Source organism: Xiphophorus hellerii, chromosome 10 (genome assembly GCF_003331165.1).
Source record: "Xiphophorus hellerii strain 12219 chromosome 10, Xiphophorus_hellerii-4.1, whole genome shotgun sequence".
NCBI classification, from domain to species: domain Eukaryota; kingdom Metazoa; phylum Chordata; class Actinopteri; order Cyprinodontiformes; family Poeciliidae; genus Xiphophorus; species Xiphophorus hellerii.
The window spans coordinates 18,062,189-18,075,990 of NC_045681.1; the positions used below are offsets into that span (position 1 = coordinate 18,062,189).

Genomic DNA, 13,802 nt, shown 5'->3' on the forward strand with positions numbered 1-13,802 from the left:
TGGTGTACCATTTTTGTGGTCGAATTACATATAAAGTATATTTAGAATGTTTTCTAAATATATGAGCCTCATATATATTATATATTAATACTGTGATCATATCTGTCACTAAACTGTCAATGTTTGATGTTTTGAGGCGCGAACAAATTATTTATCACTTTGTTAAACAACATTACAGTAAGTTCCACGAGTCCCTTTCAATGTTATTTTGTTGTCCTCCAGTCGAAATACAAGAGAACTGCTGATTTAGAAAATACGCCCCCTATGCAGAATAAATCCTCAGACGTGTTTCCATAGCCTCTACTCCTCCATTCATGCTAACGTCCAAGTCATCCACACAATCTCCAACTCGGTGTGCTGCTCTCTCCATCCTCCGCCCTGCTGTTACACCGCGTCAAAACGTCGTGCCATCACGACTCGTCTTTTTTTTTTTTTCTTTTCTTTTTCTTAATGTTAAGTGATGTAGAAAGCGATTCACCCCCAAGGAGGAGCTTATTTAGGAGCGCGGAGAACCCGGAGGAGGAGAGCACTGAGCGGTGCTGCGTGGGGGAGGCTCTGGTCGGTGCGTCGTTTCTCGGCTCTTTCCGTCTCCCTCGCTTCTCCGGGCTTTCCGCGGATCTGTCGTTTCAGCGGCGCGCGGTGGGAGAGCACGTCCGGGATGGAGCGGATGGAGTCAATGGAGCCGATCTCGGCGTGCTACAAGACGGCATACCCGGAGATCAACCCCGACAGCGGCTACGGCTCCGGAGAGAACCAGGCGAAGACCCCTCCGGCCCCGAGCTACGACGAAGACCTGGTGCATAAGGTAAACAAATCTGCTGGAGGCAAGATTTCTCTTCTCTTTTTAAATCTTTTTTTTTTTTTTTTTTAGTCATCGTTATTTATTTGTTTGTGTTTTCTTTTTCTTTTTGCTAATTTGCCGTCGGCTCCGGTTGTAGCGCGGCGCTGTCCGTGGTGCTGATCCGGACTTTGATGCAGTTTTCTCTGGAGTTGGTCTCCTTCCAGACTCACTCAGGCATCCGATCAACTCCCATACCCTCTCCTTCTGGGGGGGGTGAAGCTGTGGCTTACTGTTCCACCCTGCCGGAGAATGAAAGAAGGCTTTAAAAGAGGCCAATCCTATCAACAAAAAAAATAATACTTCCGAGGATCAGTTGTTTTTATTCTCCCCACAAGAGAAACATTTCACACAAATCATGAAAATGTAGGGGGGAAATGATGAAATTCTGCTCGATTAGGTTAAATGTGACATTCTCATTCTTGTGACATTCTCAAGCCGGCGGTCAAACTGGACCTGATTGTATGTTAACCAAAAGCACTTTGACTTAATGCCTCTAATGACCCCCGAAGACGTGTGTGTGTGTGTGCTTTGTGTGTGTGTGTAGGGGTGTGTTTGCGCATGATTCGCGGTTAACTGAATGACAGTAATTTATCAACAGAAATGAAGCTGTGTGGGGGGGGAAGAAAAAAATTGGCTGAAATCATTTTTTATTTCACCAATCAACAGACTGACTGCTGCCTCTTGTGTTAGAAATGTGTGAGGATTTGAGTTTTCTTTGTGTTTATTTTAGGTTTCTGTGTCTATTGAGTCTCCGTGTTGCCCTGTCTACCCCTTGATTGTTTCCCTCTGTGTATTTAATCCCACCTGTGCTCCTTGTTCCTCGTGGGGTCCTTGTCTAATCCATTGTGTCAAGCTGTCTTGCTGATGTTTGTCCTGTTACCAGTTGCCACCAGCATTGAGCATCAGTCTTCCGCTCATTCTGTGCTGCCTGGATTTCGGATTTGTATTCACATCGTCATTAAAAACATCATTCTTTCACTCCAACCCGGGCCCTCGGCGTCCTCCTCACCACCCCATTCACCGCACTTCATGACAAAATAGACATGATCCAGCTGTCATTGTTCTGCACCTATCTCCCTGGTTCTGATATTGCTTAAAGAACAGTTTTCTCGATCATCCAGAACCACAAAGTGATAGATGTAGTTGCATTTAGGATGTTCTGAGAACGACATCCAGGGGTGTCCAGGAAGGGCATGTACTGTTCATTCCTAAGAAATGTGCTACAGCGTCACTTCGCCACAAGTGAGGTAAAGACATTCGGACAACCACCGTTTGTCAAGAAAAGCACCAAATAAGCCACTTATTTCCAAAAATAAAAGCAAAATAAAATAAAATGAAGTACAAGAACGGACAGAATATTGGTGAGAAAGCTACACTCGGGCTTTCTTCAATGCTAAAAGCCACACTGGGCCCTGCATTGTGCTAACAGTGAAACACTCTGATTCAATCTGTTTGTGGATTTGCTTCTCATCCATTAAACTCCCAGCTCTGCCAAACAAGATGGCAAGTAAACAGAGCGGGGTCACAATGCCCTTCGAGAGCAACTACTTCAGGCCACAATTTGAGGATTAAGTATGTATCAAAAAGAAAAAAACCCCACAAAAACAAGATGGAGCACCTTGTCACAGGAAGTTAATTATTTGAGCTCAAATCCAAGTACTAATGAGACCATAATGAGTCAAAATGAGGCAGGATTTGGTTTCAAAGGGTGACAATAAGCCTCTCAGAGTAGGCAAGTAAGTAGGACTTTATTTATATAGCGCTTTTCAAGATATGAACAAAAAATCACAAAGTCAACTGATACGACAGCATAGGAGCCAGCAATGACTAAAAACACAAGAGGAACAAATAAAAACGGAGAGAGAAATGTTTCAAGCATATGCTAAAAGACTGGCAAGACTTGCTGACTGAATTTTGACCAAATCCCAACCTTTCTGGGCCAAGACACGCTAAGACGCGATCATGGTACATTGCAAAAAAATGAATAAATAAACAAGGAAGAAACCAGAGACCTGACGTGTATCCAAACTAGATCTAGAGTCAAAAGGTTTTAGTCCGGAACAGAAGATTTTTCCAAACGACCAAAAAGTTACAAGTGTCACCTTTATCCCAAGTATGATTTTTTTTTTTTTCTGGTGCAGAGATAATTATTTCACTTCCGTTTTAAATTAACTGAAGAAAAATGTGTGGCGCCCACATTTAGACATCTCATTTAACAAGAGATTAGTAATAAAAACGAACACAAATATCAACAATTATCTTTTTTCTTCTTGAGAGTTATAAATCTTCGAAACGTACGGAATGTGTAATCATTCTTAGATCAATTTGTTGCCATTTTACTCTCGTATTACAAAACGTCATGAATGAAAAACAATTTATCGCCACATCCTGTTGCGTTTCATACCGAATGACTGGACTGGTTTCAGTCAACAGGCGCTTATTTGGAGATCTTTTTCAGAATGTGAAAGGCACGTTGATAGAAAATTCCCTATCAAAGCTTCTGAAACACGAGAAGAGGCGGCAGAAACGTAACGAAGGGCTCATTACTGCAGTAGCAGCTGAGGAGGAGAAAAAGTGGGAGAAACTGGATCAGGATTTCCACACCGAAAGCCCAAATGTGTGGGTTGGAGGAAGTCGCATCCACTTTAAGTCATCAAACAGTGCTTGCTATTCATTTGAAAGGCTTGGCAGGTTGTAAGAGAATGCATAAGTTAGACAAAAATAAAAATAAATCATTGCCGTAGCTCTGCAGCTCCAACGGACGTTGGTTGCAAGGATTTTCTTTCTTTATTGGATTATATTGTAGTCATTTCTTTTTCTTATTTTGTTCTTCAAAATAAAGTGTGCACCAATAAAATAGCCACACTCATTTCCTCTGCAACCGGAGCAGGTGCATTTCAAACTAGGGTCAAATCAAGCCAATCTTTCTCCAAAGAGACAGAGACAGTAGTTATGTACATGTGAGCAGCACAGATTGCGTCTGTCTGCCATCTTGGCCCGCCTCCGTTTGTCCGTCCTCCTCCCGGGTCACTGGCGCACCGACTCTTTTTTTTTTTCTTCTCTCTGCTCTCCTTCTCTTCCTCACCTTCTGCGCTCCCTTAAACCTGTTTATGCTGGAGGCCAGAGATGGAGTCTTCGTGACATATAGAATACAATCCAAAAAAAATACATTTTAAAAAAATCGTTAAATCGATTTTAAAAGTTTGTGGGAAAAAAACAAACAAACAAACATGTAATTACCAATGAAATCATTTTAATCAAATTGTAAAAATTTTAAAAGTTTTAAAAAATTCAAATTGTATGAACTGAAAAACAATAATAATTGAATTAAAGTGCCACACTGGATATATAGTTTAACTGGTGAAAGAACGTATAGAATCCGTCAGTATTTGTTATATAAGCAGTACTGTCAACATTTATCTTGTAGAGTTTTCATATTTTGGGTTTTTATTCCGGTGAAACCTCACATAGTATGTCATTGATTGATTTTTAAAAAAAAACAACATCAAAAACAAAACAAAAAAATGCATACGCACACTGTGTTTACCTGTGTGTTTGACAGATGCCAGGTTGCGGCATCCTCTGGTTTCAAATTCTCATCTCTTTTCCCTTATCCGCAGCGAGAAATAGAAGCAATATGGAACAACTAAAGGTATACTTTCTACACTTAAAGCATTAGGAGTTTAGCACAGTTTAGCAATATGGAAACTGTCGTCCTGTGAGGCGGCGATGATTTCAGTTCTCTGACATTGTGTCTCTAATTTTGACAAACTAATGCAGCAAGAAGGCAGCCATGTTTAGTTGCATGAACAAGAGAAAGACTCAATAATAATAATAATAATAATAAAAAGGAAACCCTGAGGCAGAGTAAAAACCCTACAATACAACTCTCTTTCTTCCTCTCTGAGACATGAAAGTAAAATCTTCTTCCAGAAAGTCTGTGAAACTTCTGCCTAATTGCTTCGGGTCCCCAGAGGGGTTTGATGGTAGACTCATTTTACCCCCATCTACTATCTATTAGCACAGTCATAAGCATTAAACAGGGTTTTTTTTTCCTCCTGTACAGATTCATGCGATGTTTGGAAGAGTTTCTATTATGAATTTTGAAGTGGAGATTGGACGGGGTGTGGTCAGTGATAAAATAGTGGGTTTGAACTCATGACTGTTTATTGTTAGAACTGAAACTTGAAGTTTGGTCAACGCTAACGTCTCGAAAACGAAAAGCTGTGTAGCTCGGTAGAGGACTAATTTCTGCTCTAACGTTGGACGTGTTCCGGGGGACTCAACACAGTAATGGTATTATTAAAAGAATAAAAGCGAGTGTTTACCCTCGCTGCCTAATTCTAAGCAAAGATGTCAGAGCAGCTTGGTTGCACTTCACTTACTGTCAGTGACTCAGTCGGGCCGCCTGCGGGGGAGGAAGCGGGACCTCGGTGAGACTCGATAAATGAAAAGCAGCTCAAACAAAGATGACGAATTGATTGGTGTCCCTGGCGACTGACTTGGGTGCTTCTGAAAGCTGTCTTTCAGTCATTTTTAAAAAATAAATTTATTGCCTTGAAGGTTACATTCTCCAGCTTGTGAGTCACGCTGCGAGAGCGGTGCACGGCCAAACTCATAGAAAGGATATTATTATCATTATTCGAGCAGCTCGGAGAGAGGTGGGAGGGGAGGAGGAGGAGAAATCTCCTGGATGACGCAGATCTTTGTTCATAGCTGAAGTATTAATAGATTTTAAGAAGCTAAAGCAGAGAAAAGTTGCCACTTTGTTTTGTCGCCAAGTTACCTATATATTTACTTGTAATATGGAAATATGGAATTTCTCCCTGTGAAGGTTTTGCATAAACCAGCCAGAGAGACGTTGAAGAAAATTCAAAATATAATCTTAATTTATTAACAAAAAAAATCCAAAAATGATAAATTGGGCCCAAACTGAGGTCAACATAACAAACTACAACTCAGGTGGTAACAGAACAAACTCAAGCACAAACTGACCTAACAAACAAGACATGAGGGGAACTTAAATAGTGGCTGATCAGACCATTAACACACACTAGGGGGTAATTAAACACACAAAAACCTAACAAATACTGGTCAGAATATTACTAAATCTGTAAATGAAATAAATATCAAAATTTAACTAACTTTCCAAAAGAAGAAACATTAAATAAATGGTCAAATTAAACTAAAGACCAAATTTCCCCCTCCCCTGGTGAACAAATGGAATGGCCCGCTGAGGAAGTTTGACATCCATATATGGACACCGATCAGCTGGAGCTCATCTGTATGATTTTCAGCAACGGGTCCAGAGGAAACTGGTAACTCAAAAGAAAGAAATTAATTTGTTATATTTAACACAATATACAAAGAACTGACACATAAAGTTAACTAAATGGGTGCACAACAAATAGTTAACTAAAGAGTCAGACTAATGAAAACAAATTTAAAGATACAAATCTAAACTACTCACTAATCAATATATAAAGCAATATTAAGGGAAAACAGAAAACCATTACCAATACTGTCTGTGTGTGACAGTCGGGACAGCTGTCACACTTCTAAATTAGACAGAGCGCAACCAAAGTCAGAATATGTTATTATATAACGCCATTAGTTCAAATCTTGCCCACTGAAGGAAAACGTGTGGATTGCGTTGTTTCAGCCATTCTTCCTCCCGAGAAAGCATGGGGTGAGGGTGGACAGTAACAACCTCTTTGAAAGGAGAAAAGCTCCAGCAGGGTACGAATTAGAGCTGCAGCTAACAATTATTTGTAATATGTTTCTTTTGACTATAAATCGATTCATATAATAATAGAAATTGGCACATTATGCATATTTTTCATTTAGCCTGCTTAAATATTGTATAAAGGTTTTTTTTATACAATACTATGAACACATTAAAAGATGCAAATAAACAATTTATTTTTTTAATAATATTAAAAATAATACAATATAAGAAATACAAACGCAAGATGCAAATGAACAATTAATTTAAAAAAAACTCTTTTTAGCATTTTATTTCACATATTAAATGCAAAATGTGTACATTTATATACAGGTTCTGGTTAAATTACTGCTCTGACGGTTCTGTTGCCTTTTGTTTTTGGAGTCTACATACTCTAGTTAACAATTAATCCACTACTAAATTAGTTAATGATTATTTCAATAACCAATTCATTGTGATAAACACAATGAATCATTTCAGCCCTCGTCAGAATGATCAAACATCCATGGAGATTATGGAAACAATAGCTTCACTGTTGGCCTAATGCAGGCCACTCGGGCTATGGTTACTGATGGTTGTAAAAAAAAAAAATCCTTAATATTTGTGTTTTGTTTATGATTTCTTGCAGACCATCTTGGTCGGGGACAGCGGCGTAGGGAAGACCTCTCTTCTGGTTCAGTTTGACCAGGGCAAATTCATCCCAGGCTCCTTTTCTGCCACAGTTGGAATTGGATTTACGGTACGTTTGGGATCCACCCACTACTGAAAACCGAAGACTTTCCATCACTCATGCTCCTAAGAGACTCGTTGTTTGTTTGTTTTTTTAAGTGCGAGTTCCTCTCTAATCATATTATTTCTTCTTGCCTTTCTCATTTGTCCCTTTTTTTCCCCCTCAGAATAAAGAGGTAACTGTTGACAACGTAAAAGTCAAACTACAGGTCAGTGTTCACATCCGTTTTTAACAGGCAATTGATTGACTTCACGAGTTATAGGATTCTTCCTACATTAGCTGTTTTTTGTTTTATTTATTCATTTCAACTTCCTTTGCTACGTTAGTGAAGATATCAGGCAATTAGAAGCAGATCAGAGTGGTTTCTGTTTCAGATTTGGGACACAGCAGGACAGGAACGCTTCAGAAGTGTGACTCACGCATATTACAGAGACGCACATGGTGAGAATGAATGAATCACAACGTGAATTGCAAAGTTCTACTCGAGCATTGTACGCAGGCATACATGCGAAGCCGTGATTTGCTTCTTTCTTTCTTTTTTCTTTCCAAAGCTTTGCTGCTTCTGTATGACATCACCAACAAATCGTCGTTCGACAACATCAGGGTGAGTCTCACACTCGACAGCGATGAAAACATAAAAGTAACCAGGGGGCCTGAAAACTAGTGAGACCTGTTCGTGTGTAGGTCAACGTAAAACCCCATGTTATTAGAGCAAATATTTGCACATTTTCTCTCCCCACGGCGACATGTGCAGCGTGGATCATTGTCAAACCTCTGTGTGAGAGAGCCTACCTGCAGGAACACCGTAACACTGCTGACCGCCTTTTCTGTGTGTTTGTTTCGTTTTCTCGGTCCAGGCGTGGTTAACAGAAATCCATGAGTATGCTCACACCGACGTAGTCATCATGTTGCTGGGCAACAAGGTGAGAAGGCGATGTTTGCGGTCTGTAATGGAAGTACACGCTAATCGAATACAGAAGGTTGTGAGCTTCAATGAAACAGAGTGGAAGTTGCTAAGTCTAAGTTTGGATGTGGTGTTCAGATACGTAAACAGCAATAAGCCAAAGATCAGGATGATAGCATACAGAGTTTAAAGATGCAGAGTTTAAAGGTATTGCCAAAATACCGCACTGTAAAAAAAAAAAAGGTCTCTAATTTGTGGTAAGATACTAGCATCTGTTGATGCCAGAAGTTTACCGTGTACGGTAAACTTTTTAGCAGCCACAGCTCTCCGTATGTTCTGTAAATTAGAGATGGTTTTGTTTTACAGTGCAGTAGAAACAATTAGCATGCTGGTCAGCATTTATGAGAACATGACCCAAACACTGATTTTTTTTTTTTTTTTTTAATTATGTCTCACTTCATTGACCTCTTGATAGAAAAATATTGAACAATACAGGCATAGCTGTCAACGATTTACATCATTTTATTCAGAAATGTAAATGAGCATATTGTGAAATAACAGATATGTTTTATATTGCACATTTCCCATAACTGAAGACATGTCTTACAGAGTTGATTTAGTAACACGTTTTTGAAATATGAGAAGAAGACTTGGGGAAGGAAACAAGTCTCAAGCAGTCAAGCTCGAGTGTTAACAAACTCAGACGTTGAACATCCACAAACTCCACACATTTTTCTTTTCCAATCATGTGTCCCTACATGTGATCCACGAGAATGCATTAAATACAAATACATTAAAACGTGTTCAAATACATGCTGTATGAAAGCTGATTTCAAAAGCAGTGATCTAACTTTAAGCTACACGGCACATTCTAGGGAAAATCGGATCGTCACGTTTAATCTAATCTGAGCATCTCTGTGCTGCGTCCGTGTTTCAGGCCGACATGAGCGGCGAACGAGCGATCAGGAGAGACGAAGGAGAGAGGCTGGCCAGAGTGAGTCTCCGCACAGCTACACAAACACCACTGACACCACGGGTTCTGCTTCTCACCGCTGTTTGCTCCCCTGCGTTCATCCAGGAGTATTCGGTCCCTTTCATGGAGACGAGCGCCAAGACGGGAGTCAACGTAGAGCTCGCCTTCACAGCCGTAGCCAAGTATGAGACAGTTTTAATAAACACTTACATCTCTGTTGATACGGGTTGATGGGGGGAAGGGAGGAAGCGTTCACCTTCTTTTAATAAGTTTATTTTGCTTTCACCCCAGATCAGCAAACAAATTTCAATGTCAGATAAAGCTGTGGTGGCAACCTTCCTTTGTATTTCTCACAGTGCTGCGGGGGAAGATTTGTGGAATAATTATTTAAAAATATGTATTTGGTTTTATTTTAAGATTATTCCAATTCATAGTTTTTTTTTGGGGGGGGGGGGTTTACCTGGGACATGAGGGTTTCCAATATTTGTCCTTTTTTGTTACAGCAATTGTTGTTGTTCTGTCCGTCAGGGAGCTGAAGCACCGGGCCATCCAGCACCCCAGTGAGCCCAAGTTCCAAATTCACGAATACATCGAGTCACAGAAGGAGAAGTCCGGCTGCTGCAGCTACTTCTGAGTCTCACCTCCAAACACAGGCTGTCACGGATACGCAGAGAGCCGCTGAGTGGGAGGAACCTCCCTGCTGCGCCCCAAATATGTCGCTGCCATTCATGGGATATAAAAAATTCACAAGTACATCCTAGGAAGAGTCGAGGAGAATATAGAGCCAGGTATTAACGTGGACGATCCACGGTTTAACTTCTGCCAAGAAGAGATTCTCCAAACTCTCTTGTCGTCAGAAGCTCACGCTTCGCCATGTACAAACCGCATTTTTAGTCTAAGGGAACATTGCCTTATGAATTTCTGTACTTAGCTAGCGGCTGACTTTCAGAGCGTGAGCACAACTTTAGCCAATTTGTTGAAGGTGTGCCTTTAAACAGCTGCAAAACTCACATCGTGTGCAATGCTATGCAAAAGTATTTGTACCCCTTACAACCAAAATCGTCAGTGTATTTTATTCATGCTTATGGTGGTAGACCAACACAAGACGTACTTAATTGCCATGTGGAGGAAAAATAATGAAACCTTTACTAGTAAAAATCCAAATAGTCTAGATAGTGTGCACTGGGCTTTGACTGGGCCATTGTAACACATAAATATTATGTGTTAATATATGTGTATTATGTGTTTAGAGTTGTTGTCCTGGTCGATGGTGAAACATTAGGGTGGCTTCTGAAGGCAGCTGATTGCATTGAAATTTTTAGTCACAACAGAGTAAAAGGGTCCAAGTTCAAATGTGCGGCATACTTTTCAGATTTTTTTTTTTTTTATGCATTGTTTTTCTTCCACCTCGCAATTTCTCACTTGTTTTCGTTGACTCACCGCGTAAAGTCAAACATGAAACATGAGAATGAAATTTGTGGCTATGACGTGATAAAAAGAGGAGATGTTAAAGGAGTATTGAAACTTTTGTAAGATGATGGATTGAGATGGGGTTAAATCTGCACATAAACACAACGCCCAGCTTTAGGCACAGCATTTTCTGCTGGGAGAATGTACAGTAATGCCAGCCTGTGCGGATATCCTCCCATGGATACCATAATAACTGGGTCATAGACTAAAGTCTAGCCTCCAGTTTACCAAATATGTTCCTTTTATTGAGAAGCCATGACACAAATGACACTTAATTTGTACGTACTTGAAAATTATTATGATGCTAATATTACCATGGGTTAGGCATTTGTAATATAACCGGTTTACAGGCGTCTGCTTTATGACGGTTGTCTGCGTGGACAATGCTTTGGTGTGTTTTTGTTTCGTTGTTGTTTCAAATGCAACTAGTTGCGTTGCAAGACGCTGTCGGTGAGACTCCTTTTGCCAACTTTATGTTATTTTGCGTGTGCTGAAAAATGCAAATACGCTAAAAAAAAAAGGCAAAAAAATCAGAGACAAACCAGCTTCTTACTACGAATGTAAGACACAAAGAAAGGAAATCTCAAGACGGACACGATAAATGTGTAAAATGTTTGCAGAAATCACTTATGAACATAAATGTAAATATATATATATATTCTATTGAATTCAAAAAAGTTAAATTATCTAATCAAAGTTGTTTTTTTTAAATTCATATCCATGTGTTATTTAAATCTGTTTGGTTGCAAAGACATTAGTTTCCTAAAACCAGCTGGAAGAGCTGAGGAAATATGGGATTACACTGCTGCATAAAAATTCAAACCAAAGAGCCAAAACACTCCGGGCTCTTTACATTGATCAGCTACTGGAATTTATTTTGAGTGTCTCCTGCCGTCTCCTTCTGTATATACTGTACTTATTTGTGCTAGAAATGCAGCGGACGTACAGTACTTCTAAAAATGCTCTCTGGACATAGCAACTGCAACAAACCTCCGAGCACCACTGACGCTAACATTGAACTTGCACAAAGCACATGCATTTTACTTTATTGCTAATATTGAGGTTTGGTTCTTTTTGCATGTAAGGCTGGATTGCATGTGTCGTATCTGTGCGGTCTCACTTAGAAGTATATCGAACCCAAATTCTTTTAAGTTGGAAATAACAAAAAGATAGATAATTAACATACCTGTTAAAGTTTCAAGTCAAAGCTCAGGGTAAAGTCGTGTTGTAAAGTGCATCATTTAATTATAATTACGCACAGACATAGTAAGAACGAATATATAACTTGTTCTTACTAATGCAATGATATAGCAGAGATGTTAAGCAACCTAACCAACTTTTTGCATTTTCTAATTAGCTGAAATAGGTATCTATTTGTTTTTGATAGAACGACCTGTTGGTTTATTAGGACCATTAGAGTCAAAATATATTATTTTAGCAACTAAACCAATGAGCTGACAGGAGCTAAGCTGCTGCACAAAGATCTTCGCACCAACCTCGTACTTTAATGCGATGATTAGTGAAGCCTTAAATAAACAGTGATGTCAAAACAACACCTCTGTGATAACCGCGTTACAACGTTTATGCAATCCCCCCCACCCCATTCTACAACGATATGCAAATCAATTTGCTCTGTATTTTAAATTCGTCAGTGAACATGCTTCATGGATGCTTTATGATGGCGTGACATGTGTTTGACATGTGTTTAACGTGTTTTGTGCTGAATTAAAAAATAAATCAATTATTTTCAACCAAACTTCTGTCTTTCCAATAGTCTTTTGAGATCTGGCTGACAACTGTTACCAGGACAGCATTTCTGTGAGTTAAGACGGTTTGGTTTTGGTTCTTAGTTGTGGTTTGCTTCAGATCAAGCAGCAGAAGTGTTGTACAATCATGTTTTCTTTAAAGTATGCTGAGGGTAGCAACCTCAGTTCAAATTCAAAAGCAGAGTACAGCCAAGAAAACTATCCATCCATGAGACACAGCCAGAAAAGTGAGCAGGAACGAAAGAAGAATAAAACTTCCTGTTTATCAACTGAGCCTTCAAGATAAAAGTTTGGCTTGGGAGAACACGGCCTCTTTTGGTAAATATCTTTTAAAAACGAATTAGGTTTTTGCCATGCAACCAAGGTCAACATTCTTCATTGAAGTGCTTTTTTTACATGCATTTTATAATTAATACTTTATTTTCTAACACAACTCCATCTCTAAACATTTTTTTTTTTTTTAGAAAAAATTCTGTTGGGTTGTTTGAAGACCCAACATAATTAGTGGCGTTTGTACTAGAAATTCATATCTGTTGTGAATGTGCTGAAAATGGGGTCCGTCCTTAAATTTACTTTAGCTGCACATACTTTTGTTTATATTCATGTTGTAGAAGTCCAAATGCGTAGTGAGTCAAGTAGGATTGTGACTTGGTTTTTCAACTTTCCAAACTGCATTTTCTTTCAAACGTTTTGGATATCCTCAATGAAAAACATCTTGCATGTAGACCATATTTCCACAAATAATTTGGATCCACAGAAAACTCTGTGATTGGATGAATCCATGAACACTAAATGGGTGTAGGTTAAGTGTTACTTGTGGAAATAATATGATACAAAGTACTTATCTACTTGCTGTTCTCCATTTTTTAACTTTATCAAAATGCAGCGTTGCTTTATTAAGTAAACAAATTAGCTTATTACTTTCACATTAACAATACGTGCATGTACAATTAAGCCCCAAATTATTCCCACCTATGCAAATTGAAAAATATTGAATGTTTCTTCTGAATGGATGCAATGTTAGTGTTTTGGAGAGACCAGGAGGAGTTCTCTCTTGAATCTTGTAGAGAATCTGTGGCGGTAGCTAAAGATTACGGCGTTGGCGTGGAGGTTTTCCAGTGTCAAAGAATTGGAGCTTTAAAATGAAAAATAAATCATCAAGATATCAGTAAAAACATGCAAAAAGCTGCTGGGTAAATTGTAAACCAGCCTGGATACAATGCTAGAAAATTAATTATTGAGAGAGTTTAAAAAATGTAAATAAGAACATAGATTTTTTTTTTCAATAACTCGTTTAACAGTGCATTTCCTATGAGCTACATATCCACTGTTTGAATGCAAGTCATTTAAACTCTAAATCTGCCATATACTGTAGGAGTATATTAGCAATATA

General features: G+C 39.1%; 1 protein-coding gene across 1 annotated transcript; it reads left to right on the forward strand.

Moving 5' to 3' along the window:
- Positions 1-305: 305 nt before the first annotated feature.
- On the forward strand, positions 306-12,399 carry LOC116727334 (ras-related protein Rab-37-like). The gene is made up of 9 exons (XM_032574708.1): positions 306-805; positions 7,195-7,305; positions 7,463-7,504; positions 7,671-7,737; positions 7,848-7,900; positions 8,154-8,219; positions 9,138-9,194; positions 9,279-9,355; positions 9,702-12,399. The coding sequence occupies exons 1-9, from the start codon at positions 659-661 to the stop codon at positions 9,805-9,807; spliced, it is 726 nt and encodes a 241-aa protein (XP_032430599.1). The 5' UTR covers positions 306-658; the 3' UTR covers positions 9,808-12,399.
- The last annotated feature ends 1,403 nt before the right edge of the window (positions 12,400-13,802 follow it).